At 38.8% G+C, this 12,433-nt stretch overlaps 1 protein-coding gene across 5 annotated transcripts in view; it reads left to right on the top strand.

Annotated features, from left to right (window-relative positions):
• The first annotated feature begins 222 nt into the window (after window positions 1-222).
• Window positions 223-12,433, top strand: part of CHRDL1 (chordin like 1) — a 212,419-nt gene continuing 200,208 nt past the window's right edge. For 2 of the 5 annotated variants that reach the window (XM_059678468.1, XM_059678469.1), the window contains exons 1-2: window positions 223-450; window positions 3,908-4,056. In XM_059678468.1, coding sequence (XP_059534451.1) covers window positions 299-450; window positions 3,908-4,056 — 301 coding nt within the window. In that variant the 5' untranslated portion in view covers window positions 223-298. Of the gene's footprint in view, window positions 451-3,012; window positions 3,212-3,907; window positions 4,057-12,433 lie in introns of those variants that run through there. The other 3 variants (XM_059678466.1, XM_059678467.1, XM_059678470.1) reach the window with 2 other exon arrangements.

Consider the following 12,433-nt stretch of genomic DNA (forward strand, 5'->3'; position numbering starts at 1 on the left):
TTCTCCCGATTTCCTAACTTTCCAGTGTGGGGAGCAGGAATAAAGCCATAGTGCGGAGTGGAGAAGGGGTGCCGGCTGGCAGAGGCTGCGCGCTTGCAGATTTCCCGCCTGCGCCTAGCGGCGGCCACGCACGCCAAGTGGGGAGCGGGAAGCGGGGAGCAGGGAGCAGGGAGCGGGCGGCGGGCGGCGGGCGGCAGGCGGCGGGCGGGCAGGTGGCCCCGAGCTGCTGGCGCCCGAGCCTTGGCTCAGCCCCCAGGAGTCCAGCGAACCGCTGCTCCCTCGTGGTGTGAGGGCGGTGATGTTTTTCCTCCCACCCACTTTTGGGTCCCCCCGCCCCCCTCGCGCGCACTCTAGCTCTCTCCACAACCTGCGAGCCACAGATCTCAGAGGAGCGCCAGGGAGAGCTTGGAGCGCGTGCACCGGTGGAAGAGAGAGGAAGCCAGTGAACAGGTCAGTGAGCAGTGCCTGGCTTCTGCTTCCCCTACCTTCCTTTCCAGCCTTTGCACAGGTGGAGTATCTTCTGCTGGCCGGAGCCACTCCTGAAAGTTCCCAGAGGGTGCCCCAAACTCTCTCGATCTGTCACCTCAACTCGATTTAGGTTCCAGCTGCCAGCGGCCAGGGTGGAGGTGGGGCCCAGGGTGCGTGACCAGAGGCAGGTTGGGGATTCTGAATTCGAACTCACCACTCTCCACTCCCTACTCAGCCTGCATATTTCCATGCTCTGGTGCTTCTGGAGGCCAAATGGGAAGCTACCTAACGGGTTCTGGAATCTCCTTAGTTATCCCATTTGTCCAGAGCCTTTTTTCTCACTTGCTGAAGTGCCCTGGACCAGTGGGAGATTAATATGTGCTAAAGTTAATGAAACAGGGGAAGAGAGAGAGAGAGAGAGAGAGAGAGAGAGAGAGAGAGAGAGAGAGAGAGAGAGAGAGAGATTCCTCTAGCCCTCTAGCCTCTGGACAGTTGCCTCATTTTCCAACCTAAACAACTGGGGTCAGAGTTTGAGATGCTAGGCTCAGGAAGCAATCCAGTATTGCCAGGGCCTGGAAAGCCTGCCTTGTAGTCCCTCTGGCCCTGCCACTACCTCTATGAAAATGGGCAATTGAGTTCTGTAGGCTCAAGGGAGCTTGAGATTATTGTTGGGAATAAAATGAAATTATAACAAGATGTTTTGCAAGCCATTGTTTGTCAATAGTAAGTAGCAATGAAGGCATTGACTCTGAAAAGTGTCACCTGGGCTAGAACTGCCATTTTTCAGTGAACTGAGCTTTTCTTTTTGGGAGGTAGAGTGGGGAGAGGATGTTAGCCATCACTGTCTGAGACTGCAGTGTCTTCCTATTGTCCTATTGTCCGAAAGAGAATTGCTAACCCGGGGGCTATCCCACAGATGATAGTGAATGTGAGATTACAAGGTCTGTCAAGCCTCTCAGTAAGGATTAGAGATGCTGTGGGACTGGACCTGAAGAACTGGCTGACATGTGCTCAGCCCTTTCTTCCTCTGAGAATGTCTCTTTGGTTCTGTTCTACCCAGGAGACCTCTTCTGAAAATGGACAGGCTCCTGTCAACTTGATGGCTCAGACTGCCTTGCAGTTATAGCTGGGCAAGGAGACCTTGGGCCCTTTGCTTGATGCAAATGAACAATGCAAATGCTTGTTTCATGGCATCTTAATCTACACATTTCTTTAGGTTCTAACATGTTTCTTTTTGTCTTATAAAGCTCAGTCTCCCTCTCCCCTCCCCAGTGTCAGTTGCAGAGTTTCATTTTCTTTGTTGTTTTCTTGCTGTGGCTTGGATCTCCCCAAAACATGTCAATGGCTACATTTTTAAGTAACCTGTAAAAGAACCAGTGCAAGTTCAATGGCATAGCCTGTGTGAAGCAGAGAGTTAATGCAGAAATAACTCCAGTTAACTGGGTCAAAGTATAATTTGAAAAATTAAGGACAGTTTGGCTCTTTGCAAGTGAAAGACTCGGCATGTTTGCTGAGCAATGCTTGCTTGTGTTTATTGCTACAGTCCCAACAAATGTCTTGCACCACCCTGCTCCCACAAAAGAAAAAATAAAATGGATAAGAGAAATTGAATGGTGAGGAGACCTGGAAGGGAACTCTGCTTAGTTTATATTTCTGCACAGAATACAAAGGCAGGACTCCAGGATCTTGTAAATCAAAAGTGAAGATTTATAAAGCGATTAGTTTTCTGATGTTCTACATCACAGCCTGGGAGGCCACAAAGATGACAGGAACAGCAAAAGAGATTAATTGCTCTCTCGTCACCAACTTTTCTATTTGCTCATAACATTAGTTGGGACCCAAGAAAAGCAAAAAAAATCTAAGAGCCGTTTTCTTGCCAGCATGAGTTATGAAGCAATGCTACTGTTCACTGAATCGCCCAACCATTGTACAAGAAAAACAACCCTGTTGGTTCTTGCATGGGGAGACCTGAAAACTGTGGTTTGAGAAATACTTCCTGAGATCCATATGTGATTGTGATAAATTGGATTTAAGTGGTTTAAAAAAATATTTCTCATTTGGAGATTTGGGGGGTATGCTTATTAAAGTAGACTCAGAAAGAACGTCCCAACTGTTCATGCAAATGATTCGCTTCAGGGGAACCTGGTAGTTCTTAGAAGACAGAGACATTATGAATGATTGAAGGTGGACCACAAACTCACCGAGGGACCAAGACATCAGAACCTATACCTTTGACAGGCTAGGAATATGTCTGAGGACAATTTAGTTCTTGTTTAAGGAGCAGGGAGGAGGTAAAGAAGGCAGAATGGTATGGAAAATTCTGGCTGATGACACAAATTATTCTCTATGATTAGTTATCCTTTGGTTATTATATGCATAAATGGATTTTCAAATATCTGGACAACTTCAGAGCATTTAAAGTAGGAGCTGTGGTATCCATATCACAGCCCAAAGACAATTTACTTCTCCAGAATGATCATCTTGTATTTCTTCCAGCTCTTTATACTAGGTATTTAGGTTGGATCCTCTGAAAAGTTCAATGAGCTGAGTTACCGTCCAGGGTTAAGCCCAGATTGAAATATGATGTTTCTCAAGTATTTAAATATTTTCAAATCACCAATTGGAAGAGTTTTGCAAACTCTAAAGCCTATGGAAATGACCTGTGACTGGATATGAGCTGTAGCAAACTTTCTCTGTTTGAAGGCTCAAAAGATTTAAGATTTCTACCCCTTAGACTGGAAATGTAAGTCTCACATTTTTAAGAGTTGTAGTTGCTTTATAATGTTCTTTTGCGTGGTGGTGTAATGTAACACATTAACTATTTAATTTTGCCTACATTTTCTGAAAAGTGACCCTTTTTACATTTCCATTTCACAATATGCCCTAGCCATTCAGGTATTTAATTGCATCCATTTGCTAATTACATCTATGTTTTCCAACATAAGTAAGCCAAACTGAAGAGCCTTATAGATCCAATGGAGGACATAGGAGAAACACTGAACTTTGTGCCGCATCCCTGAAGTATTAATAAAACAGAAGTCTTGAAGATAAGATTAGTTAACTTTCAGAAATTGTTTGGGTCTCATGCCTATCATTTTTATCTAGTTTGCCAAAGTAGCTGTTTTGCAAACCCCCGTTTCCCTTTTTACCCCAAAGAAAATCTCTTGAGAAATCAACTTTAATTCCCTTAGAAATGAGATTTTAAAATTTATTTTTATTTCCCTACGACTTGACTTAGCATTGGATAGAAATGCATGTTCATCGTCTTTGCAAGACAGGAGAGGCAGGTTCTATTTCTTACACAGGAAAACAATGCTTGCACTTATGTAAATTCTCCAAAGTTCTTTTTTCCCCCCAGCACATTAGAAACACTAAGCATCAGTGATCTCCGTCACTTTCAAAGGATCTTTCTAAAGTCTTTCTGTTTTCTTCCCAACAGCTTGACTACACCAGACCCTGGAAGTTTTGAGTTGCCTTTTGCAGTGGCCAAAATGAGAAATAAGTGGAAAATGGGAGGAATAAAATACATCTTTACCTTGTTGCTGTTCTTTCTTTTCCTAGAAGGAAGCAAAACAGAGCAAGTAAAACGTAAGTGTCTCAAGTTTTAAAAACAGGATGCTTTTTTTGTAATTTTTTTGAAAATGTGGTTATAATCTGTGTTGAATGTGATGTAGCCCAATTGTGGCCATGCCATTATTCTAAGAGAAGAAAGTGATTGTTACTGGTTTATGCATGAATTGATAAGAGAATAAGAGTTTTGAATCAGGCCAACTAAATTTGGGGCTGTTTTTCTGATTATCATATAGTTTTCATCTCATAGTACACATGACACATTAGCCTATTTTCCTTTTCCTGTTTTAAACTGTACGAATCTCATTCCATTTTACGTAACTCTAGAAATATCTGACAGTTGAGCTGGATTTTTCTCAAATTTCAGACTCTTCAGCAAAGGTTTTCAGTGTATGAAAAAGAATAACGGGAAAGAAAGAAAAACTAAAGTGGGCTTTGCCTATTCCCTTATGCAGAAAATAAAGAAGGAAAAAGCCTTCACATGAGCTGGATTCAGATGAAAAATCCTTTGAGGAAATTGAGATTCCAGGGACCGTGAGCAAATTGGATGCCATTTATCGAAAGGAATAATTCCCTGCAAAGCCAGGGAATATTTCTAGAAAATCAGCGATCCGTATGATGGGCTAACATGTTGGAGAGAACAGAGTGGCAGGAAGTGGAGCTAATTAACCCTCATTGCCGCCACATTTGGGAGATTTATGAGTAACCATTGACTTCTCTGCTCTTGTTAGGAGCTTTCTGCTGCCTTCACACAGTATGAGCCTCAGCTTCTTTGGGCCAATTGCAGCCACCTCTGAGCTGGACACTTGCTCCAAATTTTCAAGAAAAGCCATAGCTGTAGTTCCCTTTTTTGGCTGCATCAAAAGAAGCACAAAGTGGAACTGGTCCAAAAAGGGCATTCTCTGCTCCAATGAACTTATTCATAAGAGGGAACTGTGAAAATATCTTGGTAGGAGCTGAATTAGTATCCAAAGTCCATCATTTAAACATTTATCTCCTCTATTAGCATAAGTTACATATATTAGGCATGAGATTTGTTGAAAGGAGGAACAAACCTATTCCATTGTTTTGTGTGTTTCTGTACTGCTATGATTTTCAGAGTAAACTTAGCCTTTTTATTGGGAAAAATAATGATTTTATTAGGTTTTTAAATATGAATGATGTATAGTGATATCTAGTATGATTGGGCCATAGGAGCAAACTTAGCAGGGCACAACCTTAGCAAGGAAGCTTGGATCAACCTCTCCCCATGTATTCCTTAAACTCCTTCCTCTTCCACTTCGATATACTCCATCAGATCCCTCCTTTTCTAGAAGTTGTCCCCTTGATTTAAGGGGACTTGATAAAAAAAGTTTTCTATTCATTCTCAGCTCAGCTCAGCCCACAATCAGCTGGGCTTAAATTCCGTTCTCTCTTAGGAAGAAACTTCCCTTATAGCCTGTTACTGATGGCATCATGGGGAAAACAAGCAACTCTTCTGGGAAGCCTTCCATATTTATGAAAGATTGAAGAATATTGCCCATGTGATGTAGAGCTTAGTTGAAAAAACAAAGAAAAATGCAACTTAAAAACTATTTACAGACCAAAAACTGTAACTTTTTAATGTTTCCTACTGCCTATGAATTTGTCCCAAGCCCTTTTGATATTCAGTTGGTGTCAAAATGATTATGTAACACATGGCCTAGGGCACCAGTTTTGGTCTGGTGTTTCAGGCTTTTAATCAGAGGATGAAGGCAAGGTCATGGTCATTCCCTGAATGAGCCATTCAGCATCATTCTTTGTGGCCACACCAAGCTAACTATCTCAAAGACATATGCAAACTTCTCTCTACTAAAGGGGAAATCTCAAAGCATTTGCCCTATGTATGTTGCCCCCACTACACACACACACTGCATGCGCAGAGCTTTATACTGCAGCTCTAACAGTGGAAGTATAAATCCATTGGTGAATGGACATGTAATGTACTATCATGCAACCATTAAAATGTGCTTATTGAAAATTTGATAGCCATGGAAAATACTTATATTAACTTATTTTAACATTTTCATATTATAAAATTAATAATACTTACTTTACAAAACACTATGAAAGTATCTAGTATCTCAGATTTGTAGAGAATATGTATCCCATAACTCCCATCCCAAACCCCCAAGCTAGCCATTACTAACAGTTTGCGTGTGATGTGTTCTTCCAAACTCTTTTCTCTGTGTTATGAAAATACATTTATGTGTTCATAGACTGTTTTCTTTTACAAAAATGGGACATGTGTCTTTTTCTGTAACTTGTTTTTATTCAGCAATGTGTCTAGGACATCCTTCCATTGTCAGAACATTGCAATATAAAAGTACCATATTCATTCTAATGCCTTCAGTTTCCAGTTGTGTAAGTGTGCCATGGTTTATTTAACCAGTCCCTATTTGTAGATATTTAGGTTGTTTTCAGGTTTTGCTATTACAAATAAGGCATTAATGAACACCTTTAGGCAGTTAGGTAAGTACTTGTGAGGAATTGTTAGGTCAACGTTTATGTTCAGTTTTAATCTTCTAAGGACTGTCAAATTTTCCTCCACAACAGTTGTATTAATTTATACTCCCACTATCTTTGTATGAGTTCTCATTTCTAATTATTTTACCAAAAGTATTATTAATCTTGGATTTTAGGACAAGTTTAATAGGAAAAACCACATTTCAGTTTTGATGTGATATTTTCCTCTTACTGGAGCATCCTTTCAGTTATTTTTTAATCCAATTGTATTTCTTCAGTGAATTGCATATTTTTCAGTTGGGTTGCTTGTCTTATTGGTTTGTAAAAGTTTACTTATTACCATTTTGTTATTTCAAATTTTCTCATTCACTTTTTGCATTTCAAATATCATTTTCCCCATCTGCCATTGGCTTTAAACTTTAAGTTGTATTTTCTCACAAAGAATTTTAATTTTTTGTGTAGCCAGAGCTGTCATTCATTTCATGTGGCTTCTGGATTTCTTTTTATTTCTACGAGTGTCTTTTAAACTCCATATTCTTATATATTGTTCTACTGCTTATATAATTTGGGGTTTTACCATTGTTCTTTATTTCATATGAAATTTATAATCATGTATGGTGTGTAATAGGGAACCAATTTTCTTTTATCTCTGGTAGTAGGTTCATGAATATTATTTTTGTGCTTCTAGTTGTTCCAAAGTTTTCACAATTGGCAAGAATTACTTTTATGTAGAAGAAAAACCCTTTAAAAGAATATCTCATTCCACATGTATTCTATAGAAGGGTAGGTATGAGAGTGTAAGAAGGCAAAAGAGGGGCTTTTGTTTCTTTGTAACTTAGAAAAACTTCAGGAAACATGTGTGAGTGTAGCTCCTTGTTGCCAGATAACCATTTTACCCAAGAAAGACAAGGGTTTTTTTGTTTGTTTTGTTTTGTTTTGTTTTTTATCATTTACAGGATGGTTAGATTATAAGCTTCTAAATCAAAGAAGGTGCTCTGTAGCTTGTTTGCCTCCTATTTTGGATATAAAAGTGGAATGAAGGGGGCGGCACCATTATGGCTAAAGATACTCATTCAGTTGGTGTAAAATCTGAAGAGGTCTGCAAAAAATGCTATATTTGAGGAAAGCTGTTTTCACAAGGAAATGTTGAGGTGGGTGCTGCCACTTGCTAGCAGCTAAGTAGACATCATTACAGTTGTGCTCCTAGGAGGGAAGACAGGCTCAGGAACCCAGGAAATATTGATGGTGCATTTCAGTCGATGAATGAGCCATTTGTGCCTTATATAAAAGTTTGTTACTGTTCAGAATCAGCAAGGTTTGAAGTCTTTAACTGGGAAAATGTCTTTCTGTAGCTCCATTATGCTGTGTTGTTAAAGTTCTAGTAAAAGAGGCCAATAACTCTTTTGAAGTTCAAAGGAGTGTAACATTTAGTGCATAATATTCATGCAAATATGGGACAAATAGAATGAAGTGTTTGCTTCTTCCAGCAGTTGTAACTTAGGTAATGAACTATTGATCAAAGTGACTTGGAAGAACTGAGTTGTTAGGAATATTCAGTTATTTTGACTTGACCATCCTGTGCCACCTCTGGCACAGGATCTAGAGGGGGAGGAATTTCTCATTTACGTCACAGAGTCCATTTTTGTATATTCTTTATTGTTGAAAGTATTATATATGTACCTTTTCCACCTATTGTCCTCTCCCAGTCTGTCCCGCCCCCAGCCCCAGCCTTCACCCTCCCGCATTGTCTGTGTCCATTGACTATGGTTATATGCATACAAGTTCTTTGGTTGAACTCTCCTCCACCTCCCACCCTCCACAGCCTTCCTGAAGTTTGACGGTCTGTTCAATGACTGTCTCTGGATCTATTTTTGTTCATCAGTTTATGTTGTTCATTATATTCCACAAGTGAGCACAATCATGTGATACTTATCTATATCTGACTGACTTATTTTGCTTAGCATAATGCTCTCCAGTTCCATCCATGCTGTTGCAAATGGTAAGAGTTCTTGCTTTTTTACAGCAGTGCAGTATTCCATTGTGTAGATGTACCAGTTTTTTAATCTGCTCATCTGCTGATGAGCACTTAGGCTGTTTCCAAATCTTAGCTATGGTAAATTGTGCTGCTATGAACATAGGGATGCATATATTCTTTCTGAATGGTATTTCTGATTTCTTGGGATATATTCCTAGAAATGGGATTACTGGCTTAAATGGGAGTTCCATTTTTGATTTTTTGAGAAAAGTCCATACTGTTTTTCACAGAGGCTGCAGCAGTCTGCATTCCCACTACCAGTGTACTAGGGTTCCCTTTTCTCCACATCCTTGCCAGCACTTGTCATTTGTTGATTTCTTGATGACAGCCATTCTGACAGGTGTGAGATGGCACCTCATTCTCGTTTTGATTTGCATATCTCTGATGGTTAGTGACTTTGAGCATGTTTTCATATGTCTCTTGGCCTTTCTTATGTCTTCTTTTGAAAAGTATCCGTTTAGGTCCATTGCTCATTTTTTGATTGGGTTGTTTATCTTCCTTTTGTTAAGTTGTATGAGTTCCCTATAAATTTCGGAGATTAAACCCTTATCATATGTCACATTGGCAAATACGTTCCTCCATGCAGTGGGTTTTCTTATTGTTTTGTTGATGGTTCCTTTTTCTGTGCAGAAGCTTTTTATTTTGTTGTAGTCCCATTTGTTTATTTTTCTCCTTCATTTTCATTGTCCCAGGAGACATATTGCTATGAGCTATATCTGATATTTTGCTGCCAATGTATTCTTCTAAGATTTTTATGGTTTCCTGTCTTACATTTAAGTCTTTTATCCATTTTGAGCGTATTTTTGTGTATGGTGTATGTTGGTGGTCAAGTTTCATTTTTATGCAAGTATCTGTCCAATTTCCCCAACACCATTTATTGAAGATATTGTCTTAACTCCATTGTATGCTCTTGCATCCTTTGTCAAATGTTAATTAAACATAATGGTTTGGGTCGGTTTCAGGGTTCTGTGTTCTGTTCCATTGGTCTATGTGTCTGTTCTTGACCAGTACCATGGTGTTTTGTGTTTTGAGAACAGTGGCTTTGTAATATAGCTTGGAATCTGGTATTGTCATCTCTCCAACATTGTTCTTCTTTCTCAAGATTGCTGCAGCTATTCTGGGTCTTTTTTTAGTCCATATACATTTTTGGAGAGTTTGTTCTAGGTCTGTGAAATATGCCATTGGTATTTTAATGGAGATTGTGTTAAATCTATAGATTGCTTTGGGTAGTATGGACATTTTAATGACGTTGATTCTACCAATTCATGAACATGGTATATTCTTACATTAGTTTATATCTTCCTCTATCTCTTTTTTCCACATCCTGTAGTTTTCTGAGTACAGGTCTTTTACATACTTAGCTAAGTTTATTCCTAGGTATCTTAACTTGTTTTTCAATGGTAAATGGGATTGTTTTTTTAGTTTCTCTTTCTGTGAGTTCATTATGGGCGTATAGAAATCCCATAGATTTATGGGTGTTCATTTTGTATCCTGCTATGTTTCCAAATGCATTTATTAAATCAAGTAGTTTTTTGATGGAATCTTTAGGGTTTTCTATGTACAGTATCATTTCATCAGTGAATAATGAAACTTTTACTTCCTTTCCAGTTCTGATGTCTTTTATTCCTTCTTGTGTGATTGCTATGGCTAGCACTTCTAGTACTGAGTAGAATAGGAGTAGTGAAACTGGGCAGCCCTGTCTTGTTCCTGTTCTTAGGGGAAATGATTTTAGGTTTTGCCCATTGAGTATGATGTTGGCTGTAGGTTTGTCATATAAGGCTTTTATTATGTTGAGGTATGATCCCTCTATTTCCACTTTACTGAGAGTTTTTATCAAGAAAGGATGTTGGAGCCCTAGCCAGTTTGGCTTAGTGGATAGAGTGTCGCCCTGTGGACTGAAGGGTCCTGGGTTCTATTCTGGTCAAGGGCACATGCCTGGGTTGCAGGTTTGATACCCAGTGGGGAGCGTGCAGTAGGCAACTGATCAATGATTCTCTCTCATCATTGATGTTTATATCTCTCTCTCCCTCTCCCTCCCTGAAAGCAATAAAATATATATTTTTTTTAAAAAAAGAAAGGGTGTTGGAATTTGTTGAATGCTTTTTCTGCATTGATTTATATGATCATGTGATTTTTGTCTCTCAGTTTGTTTATGTGATGCATCACATTTATTGATTTGTGGATATTGTACCATCCTTGCATCCCCAGAATAAATCCCATTTGGTCATGGTGTATGATCTTTCTAATGTAATGCTGGATTTTAGCATCTATGTTCATCAGGGATATTGGCTTATAATTCTCTTTCTTTGTAGTGTCTTTATCTGGTTTCAGGAGTAGGGTAATGTTGGCTTCATAAAAAGGGCTTGGAAGTGTTCCTTCCTCTTGAATTTTTTGTAATAGTCTGAGGAAGGTAGGTTTTCATTCTCTGAATGTTTGGTAAAACACCCCTGTGAAGCCATCTGACCAGGGCTTTTGTTTCCTGAAATGTTTTGATTACTGCTTCAATTGCTTCCATAGTTATGAGCCTATTCAGATTCTTTTATTCTTCCTGATTGAATTTTGGAAGATTGTATTTTTCTAGGAATATTTCCATTTCATATAGTTTGTCCAGTTTGTTGGAAAACAGTTGTTTGTAGTATTTTTTTTTTTTTACAATCCTTTGTATGTCTGTGGTGTTGGTTGTTACTTCCCCTCTTTCATTTCTGATTTTGTTTACTTGGGTCCTCTCTCTTTGCTTTTTGATGAGCCTGGCTAGAGGCTCATCAATCTTGTTTATCCTTTCACAGAACCAGTTCTTGGTTCTATTTACCTTTTGTGATTTTTTTTGTGTTTGATTTTTTGTCTCTTTGTCATTTCCACTCCGACCTTTATTACTTCCTTCTTTCTGCTTATTCTGAACTTTTCTTGTTGCTCTCTTTCTAATTTTTTAAGTTGTAGGGATAGATGATTTATTACCAATTTTTCTTGTTTTTAGACATAGGCCTGTAGTGCTATGAACTTCCCTCTCAGGACTGTTTTCACTGTTTCCCATAGATTTTGGATTGTTGTGTTTTCATTGTCATTTGTTTCCAGGATTTTTTTTATTTCTTCTTTGATATCTTTGGTAACCCAATCATTGTTTAATATCATGCTATTTAGCCTCCATGTGTTTGATTTTTTTATGGTAGTTGATTTCTAATTTTATGCCATTTCATCTGAGAAGACGCTTGTTATGATTTCAATCTTCTTGAATTTGAAGAGACTTTGCCTATGTCATAATATGTGGTCTATCTTTGAAAAAGTCCCATGTGCACTTGAGAAGAATGTATATCCCATAGCTTCGGGATTTAATGTTCTGAAAATGTCAATTAGTTCCATCTGATCTAGTGAGTCTTTTAGGATTGCTGTTTTTTGTTGTTGTTGTTGTTGTTGTTGTTTTGGTCTGGAGGATTTATCCAGCGATGTCAATGGGGTATTAAAGTACCCTACTGTGATTGTATTGCTGTTGATCTCACCCTTGATATCTTCCAGAAGTTTGTTTGTTGTTTAATTTTATTTCTTTATTTTTTAAATGTAATTGGGTGCTCCTGTATTGGGTGCATATATGTTTACCAGAGTTATATCCTCTTGTTGTATCAATCCCTTTAGAATTATGAAGTGGCCTTCCTTTTCTCTTGTTATGGCCTTCACTTTGATGTCTATTTTGTCAGATATAAGTATTGCTACTCCTGCTTTTATTTCATTTCCATTTGCCTGACAATTTGTTTCCATCCCTTCATTTTCAGTCTGTATGAGTCCCTTGTCCTGAGGTGGGTCTCTTATAGGCAGCATATATATGGTTCATGTTTTCTTATTAATTCATCCACCCTATATCTTTTGATTGGAGCATATAATCCA

Source organism: Myotis daubentonii, chromosome X, assembly GCF_963259705.1.
Source record: "Myotis daubentonii chromosome X, mMyoDau2.1, whole genome shotgun sequence".
Lineage (NCBI taxonomy): Eukaryota > Metazoa > Chordata > Mammalia > Chiroptera > Vespertilionidae > Myotis > Myotis daubentonii.